The following is a 27674-nucleotide window of genomic DNA, read 5'->3' on the forward strand; positions in this document are numbered from 1 at the left end:
TGGTGGCACATAATGGTGTCAGCAAGTGGTGGAACATAACCTCTCACCTTGTGGTCAGGGATCAAAAGAGAGAAAGTGGAAGGGGCCAGGATCCCACAATCCTCTTGTGAACACACCTCAATGATCTTTCAAAAGGCCCCACTTGTTGCAGGTTTTACCCTTCAGAGGACCTTTTCCATATCCAGACACATTTTGGTGGTTGCAATCAGGTAATGGAGGTGCTACTTTCTACTGGGTAGATTCTAGGGTTGCTGCTAGACATCCTATACTGTAGAGGACAATCCCCCAAACTCGAAAATATCCAGCCCCAAATGTCAATAGCACTGCTATTGAGAAACCCTGGTCTGCGCAGTTAGCACTATGCTGCCACTCAGAGAGGACACAGACTAAGGCAATGGATGTGCGCTGAAAATGTATGCTTCAAACTTTTTATCTCCAAATAAATCTCTGCTATCAGATTGCTTGCATATTATTTGTCTCTCTCCTCTAAAAAGTGAACTCTAAAAAATAAACCAGATAATTAAATATTTTATTTAACTAAGTTGTTAAAATATTACTATATCCAATAGTACAAATTTGAAATTATTTTATAAACTTTTAATTATTAATTTTGTTGAAGGTGAAGGGTTTCTTAAACATTTCCCTTTCATCCCCCAGGTATACACATTTTTTAAAATTCTACCACATCTCCACAGTTAGCTCTTTAACTGACCTTGCTCCTAATGAACCTTTCATGCCCCTCTTGCCTTCTGACATTTATGAGTGACTTCCCACTGCCTTCACTATCTAGTAGCTGTTTTGGCATATTGCTTTGCCTTCTCCCTTTTGCCCCTGAAATGCTTGTTATCGCTATTAATTATTCTCAGAGTTTGGAGAAACAATGTGAATCAGGTTAGACAGAGGGAGAGTGAGACTTGAGAAGCAGTGACATCATCGAACAGCACAGCTGGCTAGGAGGGAGTGTGTTCTCCTGCCAGCAAAGTAAAAGACATAGGAGATAAGATACTTAAAGGATATGCTTCATTGAAGAAAGGGGAAGGGACTTTGGAAAGGTCTATTCATTCAGAGGTCTCTTGTCAGCAGTGGTTTATTTAAGCATCTGTTATACATTTGTAATAAAAAAAAAATCTGCCTCAAGGTACTTGGAATTTTCTTTTCAAACTGATTTAGCTTCAGGGTTCAAAAAACATGTTCTTTCAAACTTTAAAAATCCGACTTTTTAATGAGTTTCTGACCAAACTAGAACATTCTCGATTTAAATTTTGTGTACTTTTGGTCAATGTGACTTCCTGTTTATGGAAGGAAGGAGATTAAGAAGGCTCCAAAAGCTGCATACACTCATGACTGTTCTTTAAATGTTGATTTTATGTGAGTTAAATATAAACTGATTAAAATTATATGGGTTAAATTTTTCTCAAAATATGAATAGTTTTATAAATTAAGAGGAGTAAGTACTTGACAAGTTGCAATTATTTTTCTGAAAGCAAAAATATTTGAAAAGTAGTTTTTACCATCAAGACAAAAATCCCAATACATCAACACTTACCTTGCATTTTCTTGTTCTATTTAATTTACTAAGCGTTATGCAAAGTATCATAAATCTATTTTAAGATTATACATTTTGTTAGAAAAGGAATGAGAATTTAGCTGGCAGAATTTATATGTGAGTAATTTTTTTTCTTTTGCTTTAAAATTACATTTTTAAGAATTGCTTTGGGTAGAATTTTTGTTATGCAAACCATGTGGTATGCTTTCTAAGCTCCTTATAAATTGGTTTCGTATCACATTTAAATCCAACTCATGAAAATTTGGGTTGCCTCTACCACAGTAGACAATATAGAAATGAAAGTATATTTGTTATTATTTATCCTGGATTTGAACCCAGGGCTCATGCATGCTATGTACATGATGTACCATTGAGCTACCCCAAGCCCTGATAGGATTTTTTGAACACTACTTCTTAGGTCTATATACATAAAATTAATATGTGGGTCACAGAACTTGGGTTATAAGCAAAAGTAGTTAATTTAGCTTTTGTACAAAGTTTGTGTCATTACAAAAACACAGAGATATTCATCAAGTTGATTTAGTGAAATTTTCTTTTAAAGCAAACAGTTAATATTGGATAGTGCAACCTGGAGAAAAACTGTGGAGTGATTTGAACTTGAATTATGTAATACTGGTTAGGTTTAGTCACAAAACCCTTGGTTCATGCAATCAGCACCAACAAATAGGCAAGGCTACTGCAAGTGGAGTTTGACACCATCTCTCGGAGAGATGTCTAGTACGAACTTGTTAGTTGAGATTATCACTTTAATTCCTAGAAGAGAATTTATAAAAAGAAAAAAAAAGCTACTAAGTCTAACTGTATAACATTGCATGGCAATTTCTATGGTTGTCAATTTCTCATATTTTCTAAAATAAATTTTATTCCCCTCCTCCTCCTCAACCCTAGCTTTCTCATCGCCACAAACAGCTCTGCATATATTTTATTCACCAAAAGTAAAACAGGTTTATGATATATATCATCTGACAAGAAAAATTAAGTATGATAACAAATTGAAAGATCTTTGATCTACACTTTGTCAAGTTAGAAATGAAAAGTCACAATGGCTATTAGTTTTGAGTACTTACTAGATACAAGAAGCTACACTAAATAGTTCACATATTATTGTTATCTTTTTAATCTTGCCAGTAGTCATAGAAGGCAGATAACAGTCACATGATACAGAGGACGGAAGTGAGACCTTTTGTCATAAAGTGACAAACCTGTGATTTGAGCACAGAATTTTAGGCTTCTAAAGAGAATTTATCTGAATCATGTTACAAATCAAATATGTGTGTGTGTGTACACCTGCACACATGTGTTTACAGGCATATACATGTACACAGCATTTTGCATTTCAACACATGCTGCTGAATTTTGCCTCAGAATATGGTTGTCACTAATGTGTCTCTATTTCTGAACATTAAATTATGTTTCAATTATATCACTTTGAGTCCAGTGTTAATCTGAAGAGGTCCTGGTCATTTTTTGTACTATGCTGAATGAGGTTTTTAGGGAGCTTTTTCCTATAAATTGTCCCTAACGCATTAATTTTTTTAGCATGTTAGCTTATTCTTTTTTTATTTTAATTTGTTATATATGACAACAGAATGCATCACAATTCATATGACACATATAGAGCACAAATTGATACTATATATGAAAAAAATTTAAATATCTCTAGTAAAACCATAACCCTTCCCTAGTAAGTATGCTGTTGCGTAAGTCACAAGGCTTTCTTCATAGTAGCTGTTTGGATGTGTGTGGGGCTGAGCTACAAATTTTCATTCCTTTCTTTATTTCATTATCCATTTCAGGAACATCCCTCTCTGGGCCAACTTTCGGAAAAACTAATAGACAACAACATTAATGTCATTTTTGCAGTTCAAGGAAAACAATTTCATTGGTACAAGGTATGTCAATTCCTAAACATACGAATTAGAATGTTTACATTAGTAGTTGAAATTAGGGCACTTCTTGGAACCAGAGATAAGAATTTGGAATTGTATAACCTGAATTTAATAATGTATTAACTAAAGTACATTTTATTGTATCTTAAATTAGCTTTTAAGTACAAATTCGACCTAGGTTTGTAACACATAGAAACAAGTCATGCATGAAATGCTGTTTGAGAATTATACCCAATATACATAGGCATAGCCTAACACTGAAGGACATGATGGATGTGACAATAACAGGAAAGATTCTTATCAGGTGAAAGAACTTCACACTTCATATCTATACCTTTCATGTCCAGATTCCTGCTTATAATCTAGCCATGGACATATTCTTACCATAGGCTAAAGTTAAAGAATTATCTGCTTGATTTTCCATAGCACCAGCACATCTAGCTTTGGTGTATATTTTCTACTAAAGGACCAGGAAGAGCCTGAGAAGTGACTGAGCCAGCCAAATCCCCTATGCAGGTGTGGTTTCAGTGGTGTCCTGAATCCTTCGGGGCAATTGCTCAACATAGAATTCCTCTTCTGTGCCTTACTATAATTGTCTTTTGGTTTTTTTAGGGTCTGTCTTCTAGAATCTCTTTTCTTCATTTCTATAACGCTGAGGTGTCCTTGTTTCCAACATGCATCACTATCCACCAGATCTTCGTCTCTTTACTATCTTTATTTCTTCCTTCTACTTTCCAACTGCAAACTCCTCTCACTGGCTAGCTACAAGCACCCTTACTTACTTTTTAAAACTTTAGAGAAACTACATTATCTTTTGGTTTCAACGGATACTTAAAATCATTTTCATTGTCCACAAACTAGTGTTACATTCTCTGATTTACCTAACACCTAACAGCCACATTTGTCATCTGAAAGTGCCACTTTAACCATATCATTTATTCCTTTAGAAATATTTAGTCAAACTTTAATCCCTCCCTGATTTCCATATACCATGAAGCCGCGTTTTAAGGTGATAACAAATTAACATCCACAGAAGTAGGGCTCTGCCCCAAATAAAATGGCTTTAACCATTTTAATAACAAGAGGAACAGCATCTGCTTACTGAGTACTTAACTATTGCCAGGTACTGAGTTCAGAAACACTAATGCATCTGAGATCTTACCATCTCACTGATTGAGGGCAGTTTTATTAGTCTGCTCATTTTAAGATGGGGAAACATTTTGAGAGGATAAATACTTGCCCAGAGTTTTCTAACAACTCAAATCTTGTGATCTTAACCTGTAAGCTGAATAGTTGACTTTGGAATACCATGTAGCTTTGGATAGCTTTTGCTTCCTCTTTCTCTATTGTTCAGAGAGTTATTGGTCCTCCCACATTCTCCCTCGTTCTTTATAAATTTGCCACTGACTGATAAACTATAAACCAGGTTTATTATTAACTGAATTGTGAGCAAAGTAAACATCATCAGGCTCCAAAAGCCGCATATGAGCCCTGCTGAGTCCCACACACGCCCTTGTAGGCACCTACGTTAGCTGCTCATGGATCTTTTTCTATCACCCATCTTTCATTTTTTTTCATTTTTCTATCACCCTAACAGCATTGAAACTCATCACCCAAATTCATTCTCCACGTGGTGCTACTAGATGATGCATTGAAATCACAAGTATGTCCACAGTACTTTCTAGAGCAAGATATCCTAGGGGCTCCCTATGATTTAGAGGACCGAGTTTCTAATTTGGCACCTGGTTCTATCTACCTCTCACTGGGGCCTCTTTTCCCTACCTTGCCCTCCAGCAGTGTGCCTGATCTTCCCCCTCACACACACTCACCAACCTGCTTCTTTCTTTGTGCTTTTGTTCTTGCTGCCCCCACTGCACCCCCATATGTGGAAGTCATTCTCTCTCATGACTGGGTTCACTCCCCGTCGCCATCCTCTACGAAGAGCTTATAAGTCATCTCCTTAAGGAAACAGCCCCCGATAACTTTCCCCGTCTCTGCAGTCCTTGCCAGGCATCCTGCTTAATAGCTTCTGTGCACAAATGCTTCATGTGGCTTATATTTTGTGGAATTATCATTTACAGACCTGTGAGATCCTTAAGGACAGAAACTATGTGGTCTAGTAAGTTAGCATTTCCGAAGTAGTATATAATAGATGCTCAATAAAAGCATCTGTTAATAAATGAATTTTTAAAATCTGTGATACATTTTTCCCTATGACTTGAGATAACAAATTGTTGGTGTTTAAATATGGATAGTATATAGAAGAAAGTTAATGATGCTTTTGAACTGAAAAAATGAGTGAATAAGTGGATTTTAAGACTTTCATAATCTGAACTTTTATAAATATGCACCTTTATTCTAGTCCAACTGCTTTTCTTCCTCTTGTAGCCCTGTAAGCCTTTGCTCATTCTCACATTCTCCCTGGTAATAGCATCTCCTCCAAAATTAGTAAGCATTACCCATCACAAACTCCTCTTCTTTGAAGCTCCACCTGTAACTCTGATTTTCCTACTGTCTGATACAACATGTCCCATGGTTCAGCAGTTCTATAAAATATATATATATATATATATATATATATATATATATATATATATATATATATTAAGAAAAGAGGTTTGGCATTTAAAGAAGCATTGGGGAATGCTGCATTAAACTGAGTCAAATTATTTACAAATTACAGGACTGCTCAACGTTTTAGTTTGAAAATGTGCAATTTGGATCTCTGGATAGAATAAAGATATGCAGAACTTCCCAATCTTTTTTGCCCTTAGAACATTTTTCATCTAAGTCTCTTAGGGCTGTGTTCCATGGAAGATGCTTTGGAAATTCTGATATAATTCTGATGATATTTTTAGGTCATCATGTAATTCAGGATGTACACACCCATGCTCATGCATATTTATTTGCATGTGTGCCCACACACACACACACACACACACACTACCTTTTCATGGGTATAAGGGCTTGCAGTCCTACCAGGTTGCTTATATTTTTCATGTTTTATATTTTTCCTTCATATAATATCTCATCTTCCATTAGTAATGGAAAAATATTAAATATTTGTTGATCACTGAACCACTGCAGAGTTTGCCATTATGTAAATTCAACTGATGTGTTTTCTAGGACCTTCTACCCCTTTTGCCTGGCACCATTGCTGGTGAGATAGAATCAAAGGCTGCTAACCTCAACAATTTGGTAGTAGACGCCTACAAGGTATGCATATATCATATACGATTTTTGCCAAATAAACTTTAACTTTCCAAATAAACATTTCTGTGACAACATACCAACTAGTGCTGTATCATCTTGAGAGGAGTGGTAGAAAGAACATAAAATTAGGAACAGGGAATCTGGCATTTAGGCCCTGTATTAGCACAAACTACCATGGTCCCTTGGGAGACTATGTGGTCTCGTTGACAGCCATCCAACACTGGGCCTGAGACTTTCTCAGTTTCCTTCCAAATTCAGTGCTCAATGAGTTACCTACTCATGGCTACAGAAAGCATTTTGTTACCAAGAAATTGCATAATTTCCCTTTTTCATGAATTATGAAATCCACACTGTTATTTAAAGAAACAACCTGCCAGGGGAAATGAATTATCTGGGACATAGAGATTACTAAGATGATTTTGTTCTCTATGAGCAATCATTTGATTGTTCAGTCAATTATTTGAGCACATTCATCAAAACAGTTTGAGTAAAAGAATCACCTTGACAAGTATGGTCTGTTATTTATGGTTGTATGCTCTTATCAATCCTGTGAAGAGTGGGCAACTGAATGCAAAGAATTTACAGAAACATCTGTTCTCTCAAACTGGGTCATGGCTTCATGTCATATGTGCTGTAATGTTGTAATACCACTAAGAACCAGACACTTTTCACACATGACTTCGTTTAATCCTCACCTAGGCAGGTGTTACTACTCTCATTGTATATTTGTGGAAACAGAGAAGTGAAGCAAATTAACCAAAGGTCACACAGCTAATCAGAGGAATCAGGATCAGAATCCAGGTGTTCAACGTCATGCTCCAGGTGTTTCCTGCTTTGTAATATCACCTATTTTTCTTTTGTCGTTTTTATGTAGTATCAAGCTTGCTGGATTAGACCTTGAATTTATGGGCCAGTTATAAAGTCTCATTTTCCCAAATTCTCTGATTCCCTTCCCAAACATGTAAGAGTTGAATAGTGTAAAGAACAGCCAAAACGTGGAGGAAAAAAACTCAGATTTCTCTAATCATCTTCAAGGAGCACCTGCCTTCAACTTGAGTACAATAGGGAAAGGCAGAAAGTAGACATGGGATAAACAATGAAGAATTATTGAAAGTTATTCTTTAAAAGGAAAATAAACCTTGCTAGATTATTTTTGCCGGGAACTTTTATTTTGTGTCTGAAACTGTGTAGAATGAAATAAGGAAGAACATCTTAAATGACATCTCTCACAAAAGAGTGTTATGACTAGGGATTTTTATCAAGAAAAATCAAATGTGCATATAATTTTTTTCTCATCAAAAGTGTGTTTCTGAGAAGAATCCAAATAAGAAAGGAATTTATACTGTTAGGACTGAACTGCTATAGTATGAGACCATTTATTACCCCAAGCAAGGAGCATAAACTGACAACTTTTCACCTATGTGTCATACAGTATCCAAGGAAAGGAGACCAAAGTATCTGCTTTAATTTCTTTATTTGTCTAGAACAGATATGGGATGTCTGATCCCACTGTGGTTCTGACTGATCTTACAGTGACATCAATTAAAAAGCAAAACAAACTCAACTCTGGCTAACTACCTTAGGTTGAGATTCTGTCATTTTTTATGTGTCTATATTTTCAAAATTCATCTGAAATTTTATCTTGTCTTCACCATCCAGCAGAAACAACTCCCAATTCATTGAGGAATCTTAAAACAGAAAAAATAATCTGTCTCATTACTGATTAGATATTAAAGGGGAAGCTTCAGATTGTGTCAGGAGATTAATTCCTACATCCTAAAACTGGGAAATATTTTAGATATCTATCTTTACATATTGCTTGAAAAACATGGGCCTAACTGGCTTAAAGTCTTAAAACAGAATTTCTGAAGGGTAATCTGAGCACACTCCTTGAATTAAGTATTTTCTTCTGATCTGACATATTATTGCATATCCATCGTTTGCATATCCTTGAAAGTTCCTTTTGGTTTGCCAAAATTATTCAATTAACAGTTGCAGTGTGTGACTTCTCTAACATGGTGGTACAGGCCTGTAATTCTAGCTGCTCAGGAGGATTGCAAGTTGCAGGCCAGTCTGTGCAACATAGTAAGACCCTGCCTCAAAATGGGGAGGAGGGGTGCTGAGATGGTCTTTTTTAATCCAAATAATACTCATGAATTTGAGGAAAGTATTTTGTTCTAAAGATATGCTATCAGAATTCCATGCTCAATTATTAATCAGTAAGCCCATGTACCTTTATTGATTATACCATTGGAAAAGAAAAATTATTCACGTAAAGGATTAGAATCCTCTGAAAGTATTTTTTTTTCTTCCTACACTGCCACTTTTCTTCCTCTGTTTACAAGTATAAGCTATGGGTTTTTGCATTTAGTTGACTCTTAATTTTATGGGATAAAATGCACACAGATCTGAAAGACATAATTAAAGTAGCTAGATCCTTTGGAACTTAAGAGATTGAGATAGAAGAAATTACTATATATCTAATACGTGATAGCCACTAAATCATATACTGAATGAGCATATAAATGAGTGTAAATCAATGAATTTTTTTCTGCCTAGTTTAGAAGCCCTAGTTTGGAATGAAGGCTTGGTACAAATTTGACTAACAAAAGCAAGCCCTCAGGTCTTAACACAATTTATAAGCCATTCTTAGAGGAACATGTCTGTCAGGTCATTCCTTCCCAAACTGTACCTTTCAACTCTGTATCAATAAGGCATTTTAGCTTTCATGATAGTATAAAGTGTTTGAAATTAAAATGGTTTTTTTTAACAGCTTTTATCTGTCAGAAGCATGTTTCATGTTTTTAGCTATGGAAATTCACCCTTTGTGATATATGGTCTCAATGTTTTACTTAAACTGTATCATAATATGTAAGTAGCACTGAATTTTGAAAGATAATTTTCATAACAGGTTGAGTGAGAAATAGTTTTGAAGTAATCGAAATGCACAATGGGGAAAATAGAACCATTTAAACGCAGATAATCTAATCTTTCAGTATTTCTTACATATTTCAAACGTAATTGGGTCATTATGTGGAAACACTGTATTTATTCATCCTTTTACAAAGACAGACTCTTTGACTTAGTAAAAAATTAAACCTAGAGTAATTGGATAAGCTTGACTCTGCTTCATTGCTTATATTTGAAACCATTACAGCATTTAATTAAAAGATGATGTCTCCACAGAAACTCATTTCAGAAGTGAAAGTGCAGGTGGAAAACCAGGTACAAGGTGTCTATTTCAACATCACAGCCATTTGTCCAGATGGGGCCAGAAAGCCAGGCACCGATGGATGTGGAAATGTGACAAGCAATGATGAAGTATGTGGGTGTGCGTTTTTCTTATTTAAAATAAGCTAAACTTGTTTGGCATGCTTTCCTCACAGAAAAACCAAACCATTCTGAATAATTGTACTTAACTGCTGACTCCAGGCATTTTATTTATACTTCAAAGTAACTTTCATTGTCTCTTCTCAAAGTTACCTTCTTGTTTTAACTCAATTAACTATTCTCTTGAACCCTCAAGTTAAAATAAATAAATATGTATTATGTTGAACACTTGTTTAATAACAGTAACTTCCAACGTAGGTGACCCAATTGGTATAGAAGAGGAAATCACATCTCCTTTTGGATTCAAATCTGCTTATTCTCAAGGGTAAATGTGATATTGAAAGTAATAAGCTATAGGGAAGAATGACACAATTGATAAAGTCTAACAATTTCAAAATCTTTCACTTTGTGTTTGCCTCAGTCCATTCATAATCAGGTAGGAAATTGAGAACAATAAAAAAGGAGGAGTTGAAATGAGATGAAAACAAAGAGGCCTAAATCATAGTAGCATCAGGAAACAGGACCAGAGGAGTAGGGATTCTCCAAGAATTGGCACAGTAGAGAGGCACAGCAGAGAAGCACACACGGAGATCCTTGTGGGGTAAAGATATCTCCAGTGAGTCGTTTTCCTCTTGGGGCATGACTTATCTCATTTTTAAACAGATGGCTTGGACTAGAAGACTTTTCATCTCCCTGCTAACTCCAAGGTTCTATAATTGTATTTGTTTTTTTTTTAATTATTATTATTAGTAGTGGTAGTAGTAGTGATTTTTTGTGGTGCTGGGGATTGAACTCAGGGCCTCACTTAGGCCAGGCAAGTGCTTTACCCGTGAGCCACATCCCTAGCCTCCTCTATAATTTTATTAATTGCTTACATGTCAGGTCCTAGAGAGAAAAAGTGATGGAAAGAGGTAGAACATTCTCAATAAAAGGAGACTTTTCTGTAGTTAGAATATATTTTCCCTCTTGAGAATTTTAGAATCTGTGGGTAGTATAATTGTTCCTACAAGCTGTACATTTTAAATTAATTACTGCAAGTTTCTAATTCTGTAGTTTCCTCTATAATCAGTCCTTGGATTTTGTTCAAAAGCCATCATACAGCAGTTTACAAAATACACACTTGATTTTCATTAAATATAAAGAAATTTTTTTCTATCATAAGATAACATTAAGTTACTTACTGAAGAATGAAGTAATTCTTTCAAAAATCTCAAGTTTGTAGCAATGGTTTTCTTCTTAGGGTTTTTTCTTTCTTTCTTTCTTTCTTTTTTCCTACATTTCTTTTTCCCCTTGACTTTCAACCAAGTTGTATAAACAACGTGACTCTAAGGAATAGTCATCTGACCTCTTAATTATATAAACCCCAAGTTTTGCTCTACGATTAATAATGGCAATGACCACATTATCCTACACATCTGTTAATCCTTAACATTCTTAAGACAAAAACATTTCGAGTACAGCACCAACACCAACTTATAATAAGGCTGAGTCAAACTCCTAATACATGTTGAAGCCTAAATTTAGTTCTTTTTGTATCATGACATATAACATAATTTCCAACCAAAAACACAGATTATTTTTAAATTGTAATGATTTTAGTCCAACATGAAAATAGGAAGGTGGAGTAGGCACTTCATATAAACAGGATCAAGTCTGTTTAATGGTGTATTATAGGCAATTAGCAATCATTGGTTTCTCTAATTCTTTAGTTTATTAATCAGAAAATAAAAGACATTAAAAGGGATTTTGCATCTACATGTGAAAAAACTTGCCTGGGTATTTTATAAACAATTACTCTAAGATGCTATTATATTATTGATTGAAATATACTGACACATATAATATTGGCAATAAAAATATCAAAGGATGTAATTATATTTCCTTTTTCTTCCTAAATTTAGGTTCTTTTCAATGTAACAGTTACAATGAAAAAATGTGATGTCACAGGAGGAAAAAACTATGCAAAAATCAAACCTATTGGTTTCAATGAAACCACTAAAATTCACATACACAGGCGCTGCAGTTGTCAGTGTGAGGACCACAGAGGACCTAAAGGAAAGTGTGAGGATGAAACTTTCCTGGACTCCAAGTGTTTGCAATGTGACGAGAGTAAATGCCATTTTGATGAAGATTCATTTCCATCCGAGAGTTGCAGGTTACACAAGGACCAACCTGTTTGCAGTGGTCGAGGAGTCTGTATTTGTGGGAAATGTGTATGTCACAAAATTAAGCTTGGAAAAGTGTATGGAAAATACTGTGAAAAGGATGATTTTTCTTGTCCATATCACCATGGAAATCTGTGTGCTGGTGAGTATAAATACATACAGGTAATTTTTACTAACCACTATCCTGGTAGTATATAGTCTCATGTATCTTTAAAAATATGTTACAAATTGCCATCACTGAATCTGAATTTAATACTCACAGTTTCATAGTCTGCAAAATTAGGTCACCACAACAGTCACAGCAGGGGTTTGAATATTTATGTTTAAAGTATACAGGATATACTTCTAAATAAAAACCTAAAATTAATTGTAATTCTCAAATATTCTTTGATCTTGGAAAGAACATCCCAGAAGGGGAAATTACTGATGATGGCTGACACGTTTTCCAAAAGAATGAGGGTATTCTTCCACAAGGGTCTGATTCATTCTAGCAAAAGGTTACTCACTCCAGATTGCTCAGAGGATTTTATTTCTGTCAGGATGAGGGGGGAGTGAGCTATAAAAATATACTTTTCATTCATTGGAAAATTCTTAAAGCATCATTATAGATGGTATTGTAAGTTTGTGGTAATTTAAACCTCAGCAGTTTATTTTTGGACCACCACCAGCAACAGAATTGCCAGAGGACAGCATTCTTCAAGAAAATACTGGATTATTAAGTAATCTAGAAGATTAGTCTTTGTGGCCACACACAGACCACATTTTAAAATGAAATGAATTAAAATAAAAGTATCAATGTTATTTTGTGTCTAATTCAGCTTACTGCCACCTACAGGTTAGAGTCCAATAACTGTGCAACACTTGAATATTAAAATATTATTTTAAAATATATTAAACTCTCTGCCATCTGAGTTCATATAATAATTTCACTTACTGTGAAAATGCCTTTTTAGCATTTGCATTGTAGTAGATAAATATTTGTTAAGTTGTTGATGAATGAAAATATTTCATTACTGTAAGAATATGGAAAGTAACAGCCTATAAAAATAAATTTTATATTGTTACAAAAGCTAAAAATTCAAAATATGTTACCTAAATGCGTGATGGCAAATTATCTTTTTATTCTATTATATACACGGAATGTTTTGTATTTCAAACATTTATTCAACTGTAGCTGGAATCAGAGAAGATGGATTATAGATAACTTTAGAATGAATCAGCCATTGTCTACTATATTTTATAGGGAAAGGAAATGTTATTTTACAGGAAACAGAAAGACTTTCTCTACAGCTGTCAGTTCCTCAAAGACATTTCAAATACATTGAGAATCCCATTATCTGCTGCAAAATATCCAAGAATCATGTACTGACCCTTCCATGTGACTATGATACTACTGACCCACAAGCACTTGAGAATCTGCTTTGAATGGTTTGTATGTAAGTGAAAACTGTAGGGCTGACATGCATCATCTAGTCTCCCCGAGGAATAAAAGCACATGTTCCCAGGTCAGCTGGCCAGGACTCCATATGCAGGCTGTACGGGGAAGCAGGGTCTGGAGGACATCTGTTTGGCCTGGACCTCATTAGTTTTACACTTAACAAGCTGAGCTGATCCAGCAGTGGACCTTGTGGGACAGTTAACTTGTAAGGTGCTCAGCAATAAAAGAGAGAAAGGAAATGAGGAAAAGAAGGCAAGGAACAGAAGGGAGGGAAGGAAGGAGGAAGGGAAGATTAATTGACTTGTAGCTAAAAAAGCTTGAGAAATACTGCACAATCCTGTAAAATGTACCCCCTTCTTGAAGATTTCTAATTTGCATTGTCAGATTAAATTTTGGACACTTTCAGCAATCAAAAATTCATTTAATTATGTATAACCAATGTTTCCTCAGCTTGTGTGCATAAAGGCACGTGCACACTCCCCACCCCTCACACACACCGTCTTCCTTTCTTCTTGCCATTTGCCACCTAATCATAGCTCGCAGCAGAGATGAGAACAGCACTGATAATCTACTAAATGCTATTCTGAGGATATGAGAGAATTATTTCAACTCCTCAGAAAATTTTATCTTTAAACATAGCCTTCACCACACTGAAGCACTATGAGGGTTTGCCTCCTAGTCCTTCCAAGTCATTCCCAGCCCTTAGCAATAGTGCAACTATGAGAATAGATTATGGAAGTCATTAATCAAATACTCTTATCTTCTGATCTCATGTCACATGACATTACTTTGGCTTTTGTAACTTCTTTATATTTCTGTGTCTTAATTTAAAACTGAACGTATGACACTTAGAGAGTCGGGCAGCCACCACAGGAGGAACTTCCTTCACATTTGTTAGCACAGTATATTAGTACGAGAGATTATCTACAATAGGACATCTTTCCTAAATTCTGGCACTCTTTAGGTCAGATGAATAGAAAATGATGCTGTTTCCATTCACTTGACTACCTGTTCATTTCTGTGGAGGTGGGAAGTGAATCCACACGTGGAAACTCTTCACAAGTCAGTGGCGTCCCTAATGTGGGTCATGGTGTGTCTTGGTTGCAGGGCATGGAGAGTGTGAAGCAGGCAGATGCCAGTGCTTCAGCGGATGGGAAGGGGATCGATGCCAGTGCCCCTCAGCATCATCCCAGCACTGTGTCAATTCAAAAGGCCAGGTGTGCAGCGGCAGAGGCACGTGTGTGTGTGGCAGGTGTGAGTGCACAGATCCCCGGAGCATCGGCCGCTTCTGTGAGCACTGTCCCACTTGTCACACAGCCTGCAGTGAAAACTGGTATGAGCTCTCTGACTTCCGCAGTCGTAAAGCAGCCCTGCAGCTGCTGTTTTTGTTGGTTCTGCCTTTCTTGATCTCAGAGTTGCCAGACAAATTGTTACCTTCATGCTAAAAAAAGAAGTGAATGGAGACATTTTAAAAATTAGGGGACTTGAATTCCAATCTCAGCCCAATAACTAGCTGTAGAGCATCACAATAAATCCAGACACTCACTACCTTAGTTTTTTTTTTTTTTTAATAAGTTTTGGAAAATAGAGGCTATTTGCTACAAAGATGATGACTAATTAATTGTGTAAGACAAGTTGTTAAAAATCTTCTATGTCTCAGTTTCCTGAGTTTGAAAGTAAGGATGCTGATGGATAAACATAATAATGTTAAAGTTCTGTGAAAGAATTAAATTAAATGTGAAAAGCAGAATAAAAGCACACCTTTGTATTTGGTGCATGATGATTGTAGAAAAAAATGTTGACTAAGTTATCATTGTGCTTTACTTTTAATATTTTCATGATAAAGAATGATGGTGGCTATGACTTACTCTAGAAATAAGTGATAAATAAACAAAAGGTAACATGCTAAATGAAAGCAACATAATTGTTTTGTGTTAGTAATTGATTTTCCAATGACAGTCTGAGACCTGCTCACAGACCACCAATCTAAACATCAGTGTACTTTCCAGTTTGCATAATTCAGATTTTTAAAATTATTTCTCTCTCAAATCTGTAATTCTATTATGCATAATCACTTATTTAAATTATTTGGAAATGCAATACTTCAACATAATGATAGAGTTATTTCAAATGGAACTAATCTAAATTTGCAGTATCTATTTGTTGTTAAGTTGTTATTTTATTTTTCCTAGAAAATATTATAGTTTATCTGCTTTTAAAAGAACTAATGTTTTAAGTTCCTCTCACAGGAATTGTATGCAATGCCTTCACCCTCACAATCTGTCTCAAGCTATACTTGATCAGTGCAAAACCTCATGTGCTCTCATGGACCAGCATTATGGGCATCAAACATCAGGTAAATGGAAGATTCATAATCAAAGCATTATAGTGTATCTGTGGAGGACCACATTCCCCCAAAGTTCTCATAATTTACCATGCTAAGGAAAAGACTAAGAACTTCAATTTTGGTTTCAATATGAAACACTTCTTTATTTTTAATACAATTTTATTGAGTCAACATGGAAATACAGTAAATAAGTCTGCACACATTTATGGACAAAATGTAATGAGTTTGTGATTTGCTTTTTGAAATCTCCCAGAGATGATGTTCCTGAGTAGTTAATGTTTTACACCTCTGCTTCACCGCTCTATTTCCATGCCGTGTACCTCCATGGAAGGACATCCAAATAAATTGACTAGAAAGATCTCCATGAGCCAAAAAATACAGGTTCCCAACAGGGGATCCCTTCACTGAGAGATAAAGATTGTGGAGCCATAATTTTCCTTCATAACCCAAAGTTGCTTCCAGTTCAGAACTGCTAAAAGAGAGATCCAGCATGGCCCTCATCTTAACAGGGCATTTCTTTCCCCAGAGAATAATTAATTATTTGTCTTTGGAAAAGCACATAATGAATTTTTAAAGGCAAAGAGATTTGGTTAACAGAGAAGTAAAAAGTAAATGAAGTAAAATTAAAGCAAGAGATTTGTGTTTTATCCCAAATTGGACACTCCTATTTCCTTTAATTCACACTCTCGTGTTTCAGGTGAAGCTACAAAATCTCAAGGAGCAATGAACTGCTTTTGTAATCTATGTAACATCCAAAGGGTCATTCCTTGTACTTCTCATTCTGATAGCATGCAGTTTAGTGGGGGGAATGATGATAAATGTAACACAATGAAAACAATATGGAACTTTTAGTCTGAAGTCCTTGGCTTAAGCCCTAAGCATTACTTGTTAAGAAATAGCAGTCCTCCTGAAAAATTTCCTGAGCCTCAGTTTCCTCATCTGTTAAATAGAGATATAAATAGTATCCACCTCAAAGGGTTGTTGTGACCTTAATGAGCCAATGAACGTGCAACAAGTATCTAAAGCAAAAGATGATTTGTAAATGGAAAAACCATGTGAGAGTTATGAGCAAAGTCTGTTTTTAAATGAAAGTTCATTAGAACTCAAAAAGCTGGAACCCCATTTTTTCACAGGTGTTCAAAGGAGTTAGAAATGAATTCCTAACGCCATAAGAGCTAAAAATTAGGTTACTTTATAGGAAACATTTCCATTGCTTCTATTATTTCAAGTTTCTCCTCCAACCTGTAAGAAAAAATCCCAGCCCTTAGAGAGACTGCCGAGAAGAATAAACATTCTCCGGAGCTTTGTTTCCTTTTGGTTTCACATCTGCACTGATCTTAGCTCATGATGAATTTGGCTCCAAACAGAGTCCCATGTGCTGCCAGCTGGGGCTACAGCAATCACTCCCAAAAGCTAAGTGCCTTTCTAATAAATAGGGCCCTTCCTATCAACATGTCATTTATTATGTTAAGTAAACACTACTGTGACTGAAGGGTGGTTACAAATAGTATCCCCTTAAAGCTCCTAGGAAAAGCTCTGACCCAATCTCAATTAAGAAAAGCATAGGCTGGGGGTAGATGTTTGACCATCCCTAGCAACCTTTCAAAATACAGGCAGAGTTGAGCCTTACAATTGCCCTACAACTGCTAACTTATTAGGAATACTTCTGAACTTGATGAGGAGCTACAGGGTTTCCCCTCCCCTTAACCTCTATTGTGCAAGGACAGGGAAAGGGCATTGGTTAGGCACCTCTATTATCTATCCTCTCAATCACACTTCAAGGGTCTTCTTTCAGTCTCTCTGGCTAAGTGCCCACCAGGCAAGAAGCCAGTAAGTGGAATCAAGCCACGTGTTCCCTCTGAGGACCTGCCTTAGCTGGTTTGAGTAGCCAGATCATCTAAGGGAAATGGCAATCTGTTGGGGGAGAAAGATTTGGGGATCATTCTCCTGTGGAAGACTCAAAGGTGACACCTTCCAACACAGCATTTTGGATTCTGTCTCCCTGAGGTCTGTGACAATGGAAGACTTGCTTTGGAATCTGGTATTTCCACTTGATGAGTAGCCCTGGGGTCTGCCTCTGACCTTTTGTTCAAGACCCCTTATTACTGACCAAAAGAATTGGGGCTTCATTAAGTTTTCTCATTCAGAGAGGCCCTTGTCATACAGAGTTCTGGTCTTATTTGCGAGCATACTTGGTCACTGCTAAAAATTGAGTCCAAATCACCCACGATTGCATAATGCATTGACAGGTCTTCTTCTTAGTGGCCTTCTCCAGGGAGACTCTAAAATTAACATAAGGTCCCCAAAGTCTGTAAAATGGGCAGAGGAACACAATGTCTTTTCTAGCCCGGAAGTAATTTTATGAATCTGGGGCAGCTGTTGAGTTCTGTGGAATACTTGCTGTTATGCAACCATATTCCTCTATGATAAGGGGGATGCCTCTGGCAACAACAGAGGCTGCAGGTTTTCCAATGAGAGTTTGCCAAAGGCCTGGTGCTAAAAGAGAGATCCAGCATGGCCCTCATCTTAACAGGGCATTTCTTTCCCCAGAGAATAATTAATGATTTGTCTTTGGAAAAGCACATAATGAATTTTTAAAGGCAAACGGATTTAGTTTACAGAGAAGTAAAAAGTAAATGAAGTAAAATTGAAGCAAAAGATTTGTGTATTATCCCAAATTGGACACTCCTATTTCCTGCTGAAGCCATGCATAATAATAATGAAACCTTACACTGCAATTTCAGAGGCAATATTTATTCATCTATTAGAGTAGTACTGATTTCAGCTTCTGCAAATGTTTACTTTATTTTCCATTACTGGTGTGCAACAAATGAAGAGAAAGCATAACAAGAGGAACACATGCTGATGCCCAGAGGTGTTGAGCAGTTCTTAAAATCTGATTTTCCACTTGGTGTTCAAAAGTACACACCACAAAAGCTGCCCCTCTCTCTGTCATGGATATAATTATATCTGGGTAAGGGACTTGGACATATTCCAGCTAAGACAATTATAGAATCAGGCTGGAAAGAAATGATGTTATTAAATATTTTCATTGTGTCTGTTCCCAAAGGGAAGTTCTCTTTTGAAAATATTTTAATAATAAATGTGCAATAAAAATTACTTTACTTTTCTGAGTCAACAGTAATGTCAGTCCCTTGTTTTGAAAATGCAAATTTGTACAAGTCTCTGGTTCTATTAATTATAAGATGTGAACACTGTTTACTTGCTAGAATTCTTTGATTGACCGGCTTTGTTTAATGTTAACTTGTTTGCTTTATTACAGAATGTTTATCTAGCCCAAGCTACTTAAGAATATTTTTCATCATATTCATAGTTACATTCTTGATTGGGCTGCTTAAAGTCCTTATCATTAGGCAGGCGATACTACAATGGAATAGTAATAAAATTAAGTCCTCATCAGATTACAGAGTGTCTGCCTCAAAAAAGGTCAGTGAATTTTTAAAATATAATTATCAGTATTTTATTGTCTAGTTGCAATAGTTAGGTCTTTAATTGATAACAATATTTCTTCTCCATCAAGGATAAGTTGCTTCTGCAAAGTGTTTGCACAAGAACAGTAACCTACCGCCGTGAGAAACCTGAAGAAATAAAATTGGATATCAGCAAACTAAATGCTCATGAGAATTTCAGGTGTAACTTCTAAAAAAGATACAAGAAAACTTTATGGAAAACTGGATTTTTTAAAATAATTGCTCCTAAAAAAGTAAAATTGTAAAAGTCACAGGAGGAGAAAAATTGTTCAAGGTCATGCCAGTTCCTGGTTGTATGAAGACTGACAAGCATCCTCATTGTCATGTGACTCACACAGCTGCTGAACTTTTCAGAGAAAAATGTGTCTTACTACTGTTTGAGACTAGTGTCATTGTAGCACTTTACTGTAATATATAACTTATTTAGATCAGCATAGAATGTAGATCCTCTGAAGAGCACTGATTACACTTTACAGGTACCTGCCATTCCTACACATCCCAGAAAGACACGATGCTGTGAGACAGGTGAGCCTTGTGTCCCTACAAGGGTGAAAGTCATTCCTGCCAGAACATGTGGATGAAAAACAAAACCTGGTAGTTACATACCGAAGTGGCCAAATGCTTCAGCAATTGGCAGTGACTAGACAAAAACAATTAGATGAATAAATTGTTGGTGTTTCATTCATTCAGGAGGTGAACAGCATAGAACCTTAATCATAAGGGATACTATTTTGAGACTGTGTAGTTTGATGCATGTGTGTTTATGTTTCCTTCTTTTCACAAAATGGATACTAATGCCAATGTTCTTTCTTCTTTGCATTTATATTTTGTTTTCCTTCTTCCAGGATAAGTTTATATATATTGCAGATGACTGGATTAAATAAGTGCTAAGTTACTACTGCCATAAAAAAACATGTAATACAATGTCACTTTATTAGAATACTGGTTTTAAAAGCTGAATGTTAATAAGGGACACTGTAAAGTAGCATGTAAACCTGAATAGCTTCATTGTTTGAAGATGTGGTATCTTCTTACCTGGTAAACTGGATGGATTGTTTCACTATTTCATTTGCCTGATCTGTAGGTTGGAATTCACAAGGTATTTAGAAACTCTGCCTCAGCAATGTACTACACTTTTGAATGAGTTTTCTTAGATTTTTTGAGTCCAAGTAGATATCAACATTTTTCAGATGAAAAGCTATATTATTTTTGCCCTTCAGTGCAGCCTAAGGACATTCTTTCCCTGAATTGCCCCAAACCTATTCACTAGGATTCATAAGAATATAAAATTGGAAGAGGGAAGGTAATATCTTAAAAATAAGATAATTCTCCATTTTAGTTAGTCAGGGAATTAAGGCTTACAAAGTTTAAGTAGTTACTTAAAAACCACCCAGGAGATAAAAGTGGCAGCATTAGAGAAGGAGTTCTGACTTCTAATTGCAGGCCAGTGTTCATTGCATGATGTTATGCTACCTCTCGAACTTTAAAATATTCAATTGGCAAATATTTTAAAATGTGATTTTACTGAAGTCTTAAATATATGCTTGTGAGAAATTTTCAGAAGTAGAGAAGAGTAATTCCAATTGAGTTGTCCATAATGGGTTCTAGTCTTTCCTGCTAATCAGCTTCTGAGAAGAGACAGCAATGTGGTGGAAATATGGGGAAATCCTTCACATTATAAATCTGTACGAACAGCACCCTCTGGGGTTATACCCTGCTCAACTCAAGACCTGAATACATCTCTACCTTCCCCAATGGAAACTTCTTCACAATTACCATATCCCTACAGACTTACTCAGTCTGAATCATGGACTAGCTGTCCCACTATCCTCTGAGCAGTCCAGAATTTTACCTATGACAACCAAACAATATATTTAAACCATCTTCTTGTAATTCCCAGATTTTCTGTCTTCCAGAACTTCAGTGAAAGTTCTAGATGAAGACTCACCTCCATCCTATATTCAACCCTAAAGAGAACTGAAAAACATGTTTAGTTTTTCTGGAGCCAGCGGACAGCAGCTCCATGAGCTGTTCTCTGCAGCCAAGCAATTATAATACTAAAATGAATGCATTCCAAGTGAGAAACTTGGGAACATTGACATAATTCAATACTGGACTCATGTAAGAAAACTTTGGTAACTAAAGATAATGTAAAATTTGTAATTTTAAGCCTATCAAATATAATATCCTTTCATAAATATATAAATGTATGTCTGACAACCTCCCAAAATGAAAAAAAGTGGGAGATATCCTTTAATTAAAATGCTGGCAATTTAAAAATTAATAGTTCAGTGTTTATGAGCTACAAACTAATTTCCATATGGAAATGAGCAAAAGAGCTTAAGAAAATGAAGTCCTTAAAAATCAAGGATTTTTTTTTTAATCTCACTAGTTTGCACTAACTTTAAAATGGACCAAGCTGTTAACATAGGAAGAGACAAACTTCCTTGTAGGCAATTTAAAGCTAAGTGATGACTGTAGCTGTCTCTGAATGTCATATGCTTTTTTTCCTGTTTTCCTTTTTTTTTTCTTTTTCCTACTTAAAGAGCTAATTCTTAAAGGTTTTAGGGCTTATACTTTACTTGAATAATTGATATTTTTCTGTGTAATGGTTTCTGAGAAGTGAATTAATATTTGACTAGTTAGAATTAATTAAAAGATAAGGGGAAACAGGGTATTCTTAGATTAAATAATTTATGTAAATAGAGCCTATTTTCAACTACTATGACCACAGGAGCCTTTTGTATTCATTGATATTAAACACAATTTTAAATTATTAACAAAACTTAGAACTTGAACAACATGTCTTGGTACGGCAACAATTTTGTGCCCTCAAGTATGTAATGATTATGAAAATGTGCCCCATGCACACTACGACACAACTGGATGCAACTTATTTCTCTAGGGCATCTTTACACTGCAGTGCACATGTGCTCATAAGTGTTCAATATATTCTTTGAAATTTGCTAGTATTTATTAAGCCATAACATTCTCTGGAAGACATAAAAATTCACTAGAAATCAGATTATGTTCTAAATGTTCATTTTAGTTTTGATTTATAAAAATAACAACCACCACCACACCAAGAACAATACTAGATATCTCTGGAGGCAATTTTTTAAAAAAACTCAAAATACTAACATTAGTGGGTGCATCATATTCAACACTTCACTAAAGAATAAATTCCTTCTTTTTTTTAGCATTCACTTAACCTCCCCCAGAAGATATTATGATGTGTAACAAAAGGCATCCATGAGATACTGAAATATTTCAGGATGAGCTATAAAATTAGATTGCTTCTCTCCATCAAATTATAAATTGTTCCTGTTATCCTAAATCCTATTTTTTTTCCCATTCGCTTTTCCCAAGATTTCCTTAAAGCTTTAGGCTCAACTAGCCTAATTGTTTAAAATAATGGAATTTAGTGGCATAATTAAATTCTTCATTTCCAAACACCTCTTGATTTTAACACTCATTTGAATTTATGCTCCTGCACAAAGACAGACCCATTCATGTGCATATTGTACTCTCTTTTGTATACTCTTAATATCCAATTTATGGCTATTCTTATCTATGTTGACCTTAAGAACTCCATTTCATCCAACGCAAACCTTTTCAAGTGAATGCAGAACGTTCTTTCGGATCATTTGCATCTTCTTTTAAAATTCCTCCATAGCAATTTATTATGTCTAACTGATCACCCACATCTATATGTGTGTCTCATTGATTCTAAGACAGTTTTTCAATTTAACCTCTCCAAAATTGTCATGTCTTCTGAAATTGTTGGCATCTTAGGTGCAGTGTTGAAAAGTGTGCTTAAATATTGCACTAATTCACCTTTAAATAAACATTCATAGGTATGGGATAATCCTTTTCTTTTAAATTTTTGTGAATTAATGTCTGGTAACATCTGAAGCCAGTTTTCAATACAATTGAATCACAACTCAATAGGGAGCCTGTCTGATAATCAACTCATCTTCTGCAGATCTTTAAGTTGCAAAAGCTCCTTCAGGCTCCCTTTTATGTTCTATGCTAAGTGATGATTAATTCAACAATCCTCACTAACTGACTAGAATGGGTAAGTTTATTTCACTTAACATTTTTTTTTATTCCTTTCTTAAGGGATCCTCTGTATATGATCATCTCACTTGTAAACAAAACTAACTGGAAAAATATTCCATGAAACCATCGTAATTAGATTTTGTAGCATCTTGTTTGTCTTTTATCAATGGAAGAAAATATGAAACAACCAGTCTCGTGGAAAACAACTTTGCTCTTGGGTCCTCCTACTTTTGTTTAATCTTTCTTTATCCTTTTTGTTCTTTTGATGTTTTCCTTGGTTCTGATACATTTGCCTTCAAGCCCATGTAATGACTGTTTTAAAACTGCTTATTTAAATTATTTTGATTATGTGAAACAATTGTTCAGCTCTCTGGGCAGCTTTTTTTGAAATACCTGAGAGTAATGACACTACTCTTGTATCTACCTGAAATATTTTTCTGCTTAAAATTTATCTTTGGAAGCTAACTCTATTAATGAGATTTCTAGTCTTTATGATCAACTTCAGTTAAAATTGTCTAACACAATAAAATAACCACTGCAATCAAGGATGGAAAATATGTGACACGTGTAAAGATCTTTGACCAACTTTACACTATGCCACAGACAAATGTGATTCTGATGAATTCCACACAATGACAAGTATGGTACATAGATTTTATTAAAAATATTTAGTATAAAATATTTTAATTCTAAATTATAAGAAAATACAAATTTGCACATATTAATATAGAAATTCATTTTGTGTATATTTAACATACATTTAAACTATTTTACATTTATCAGCTACTTTATTAAGGTTTTTTAAACCTCTGCAAGAAAATTAGAAATGTTTTTTAAATTATCAGTAACATAACCTTATTTTGTTTCACTTAACATGTACTGCCTTTGTAAAAAAGAAATTTAATATAGAATGTATTTTTAAATTAAAATTTTTGTGTATTAAATAGCTCTAAGAAAGAAACAAATTCTTACTGAACATGTTTCATATTATTTCTGGCTTTGGATTATACATAAAGTTAAATTGCCTTAAATGATAAAAAAGATTGAGGTTTTAATTTCACGTAATATGCTATAACCTGTTCATGTAACTCTGACTACTAACTTCTGTTTTATGTATTTATTAAAGAGCTGACACTGTAGATTGTTGTGAGATGTTTATTTTTCTAACAGATCTTATAGGAGTTATGACAAGGCATTCAATTAATGCACCATTCTGTTTAAAAGTAGGTGATAAATGACATGAAATTTTCTGTTTTAAAATAAAATGTAAAGGCTAAGAATACACAGAATGCTTCTTTATTTACCACATGTCCTATGACCCTCAAAGTTGCTATACAGCAGCACATTGTCACTTAAGAACGTGTAGTAATGACCACACACCATCACTGGCAGAGGCCACTTCCTCATGTATAGAAACTAGTACTTTTAGACTATTGTGGGTCCAATGGTGAAGAAGTGGGGCCGTCCTAACTGCCCTTTTTCCTTTGGATAGCTGCCCAGTGGTGGAAACAGGAGGGACTTCCTTATGGCAAAGAACAAGAAATTAGCTAGATGTTAAAACAAGATTTTTCTACCTGCAAGGGATTTGTGCCATTAAATATATGTTACAAATCATAATACATATATAACATGGACTTCAATTGTGCCTTTTAGAGAATCATACTTCAACAACTGAAATTTATTTATTGAGTTCTCTTGTATTGTGTTTTTCCTCTCTTCAACCTAGGGAAGAGAATAAAGGAAAAGTATAGGAGACACATTAAACATTAAATAAAACATATACACAGAGTCCCAGTCCTTAAGGAGCTTTTAACAGTGTAACACACATTTAGATAGAAGGGTTATGCTGGAGAGGTCAGACAGAAGCTATCAGAAGGTCTCACAGATGTTTATTTTTGAGAACTCATCCCAGTTCTGTCTGGACTACAGACTTTCAGGCTCAGAATCCTGATTTTGTAGCTAGGCATAGTGATGCATGCATGCCTATAATCCCAGTGGCTCAGGAGGCTGAGGCAGGAGGCTCCCAAGTTCAAAGCCAGACTCAGCAATTTAGAAAAGCCCTGAGCAATTTAGCAAGACTCTGTCTCAAAATAAAAGATAAAAAGAGCTGGGAGTGTGGCTCAGTGGGAAAGTACCTCTGGATTCAATTCCCAGTACTCACTCCAAAAATGTCTAATTTTGTTATGACTAGTGTTTTCTCCTGTTCTTCCCTTCCTCCTTTAGTAAAGGAATTTACCTCCTGAGTTTCAGCCAAGCACACCATAGACTCAAATGCCTAGACTCCTTTGCAGCTATGTGTGGGTACAGTGAGATAGAAGAGGAGGTGATAGGTGCAACTTTGGGTCTTACTTCCTCTCCCCCTTTTTGTTGGATGGAACAAATGGAGCCACTGCCTTAGCAAAGGAAGTCTGTGCTAGGGTGGTCAGTTACTCCTTATCTATAGATGCTTACTTCAAAGCTAATACCTGGTAGGTGGACTGTCTTAGCCAAACCACTGCAGTTGATGTTATAGTAGATCATTTGTACTCTAATGATGTATTCTTTATGCAATTATCTCATGGAATCCTCAGCAACACAAATACCATTTTCCTTAACTTTCTAAATAAGGAAAATAAGACAGAGGATCTTACATAAATGCAAGCAGCCAATAAATGACCAAGGTAGGATTCTACCCAGATCCATTTTTCTTTCCATAAATGACTGACCATATTTCATTTTGAGGATAGTTTACTAGTTCATCACTTTTATCCCTATGTCTCACAAGTCAGATGTGATAAATAAAGTTCAGCAGATTATATGCAAAAATTCTACACAGGAAAAAGCAATCAGGCCTTCAAAATAACAAATGAAATGTTAAGTACACTCAGAATAGGGACTCCATCCAAGAACATTGAAATCCTGATGAGACAGCATGGGAACCAGTAACTACAGATCCTAGGTTATAGAGACTTTGATTTGAGGCTAAGAATGTCAAGCTTTGGTTACTAGGAAGGAGAAAACTCTGAAGTTTTTGCATAGAAAGTGATATTATTGAAATTAAATATGGTTGGTATATACCTACATAATATAATTTTAAGCTTTAATTTTATACTCTCTAATACTAGATGTAAATACTTTAAACACTATTAAGTATTTAATATCATTAAATTCATTTAAATGCTAACTTTAAATACCATTTACTACTGGTATGAAAAAAAATAAAAGTATTCAAAAGCAGAGATAAATTCAAAATCCAAACTGCTAGTGGTACACATATGTAGTATATTTTCTCATTTTTCTAAGCACTTTATAATTATTGTTACATAAATAGTACATATTTTTAATAAAGCACAGAAAGACCAAGATATTAAAGTTAAAAATCAATATTAATCAGATCTAACCATCCAGTTGACCATTGCCATGTATTTTCCAAGAACACACACACACATACAACACAAACACACACACACACACACACCTATTTATGACTAAGAAATACACTATAAATAAGAGGTGCCTTATGTTCTGTCTGAAGAATTGGATTTTACCTAGTTTAAAAAAAAAGAGATTTTTTTAAAATTCAAACATATTATAAAATATTTTTCCATGTCATGATTCATAACTGTTTTGATAGGGGAATAGTATCCCATATGCAAAAATGCGCCACAATCATACTTCTTAGATTCATTAAGAAAAGAATGAGCAGGATATGATACCAAATAGCAAACGCTGGTTAACAAACTCAGTATTCAACATGAGAGGATTGCATCAATAAATTGTTTTTGAATATGAGAGACTTGGACATTTATAATGCAGAAAAGAAGGAGCAAGAATAGAGAGAAATACTTGTGTTGGAGGGTTTGGATAAATCTAGAGTATAACAGGAGGCATTTCAAATTGCAACAAAGAGGAGTCAATGGAATGAGCATGAAGCCTTCTCATGAAGATGTAAAGGTCTGTGAGCTCCCAAGTTCTCTCAAGTCTTCCTTTTAGCAGTTGGCTAGATTATAGGTGATGAAGGAAGGAGTTAGTCAAAGAGAATTCTAATGCCAGCTTCAAAAGTCATGATGGGCTTCTATCCAAACTGGATAAAACTCCCAAACTGGTCTTACCAATCATGCTTCTTGCCAATCCACTTTTAGACTAAATTCTCACTTTATCAAAATATTTGGCCAGACAAAACTAAAACTGGG

At 35.2% G+C, this 27674-nt stretch overlaps 1 protein-coding gene across 4 annotated transcripts in view; it reads left to right on the forward strand.

Annotated features, from left to right (window-relative positions):
* Itgb8 (integrin subunit beta 8) overlaps window positions 1–24784 on the forward strand; it is an 89812-nt gene extending 65028 nt beyond the window's left edge. For 2 of the 4 annotated variants that reach the window (XM_058585340.1, XM_058585338.1), the window contains exons 7-14: window positions 3364–3459; window positions 6583–6672; window positions 9856–9990; window positions 11901–12306; window positions 14710–14935; window positions 15840–15958; window positions 19233–19396; window positions 19491–24784. In XM_058585340.1, coding sequence (XP_058441323.1) covers window positions 3364–3459; window positions 6583–6672; window positions 9856–9990; window positions 11901–12306; window positions 14710–14935; window positions 15840–15958; window positions 19233–19396; window positions 19491–19613 — 1359 coding nt within the window. In that variant the 3' untranslated portion in view covers window positions 19614–24784. The remainder of the gene's footprint in view (window positions 1–3363; window positions 3460–6582; window positions 6673–9855; window positions 9991–11900; window positions 12307–14709; window positions 14936–15839; window positions 15959–19232; window positions 19397–19490) is intronic. The other 2 variants (XM_058585339.1, XM_046463634.2) reach the window with 2 other exon arrangements.
* Window positions 24785–27674: the final 2890 nt, after the last annotated feature.

Source organism: Marmota monax, unplaced genomic scaffold (assembly GCF_021218885.2).
Source record: "Marmota monax isolate L192 unplaced genomic scaffold, Marmota_monax_Labrador192_F-V1.1 WCK01_AAM20220418_F8-fsc00057, whole genome shotgun sequence".
NCBI lineage: Eukaryota > Metazoa > Chordata > Mammalia > Rodentia > Sciuridae > Marmota > Marmota monax.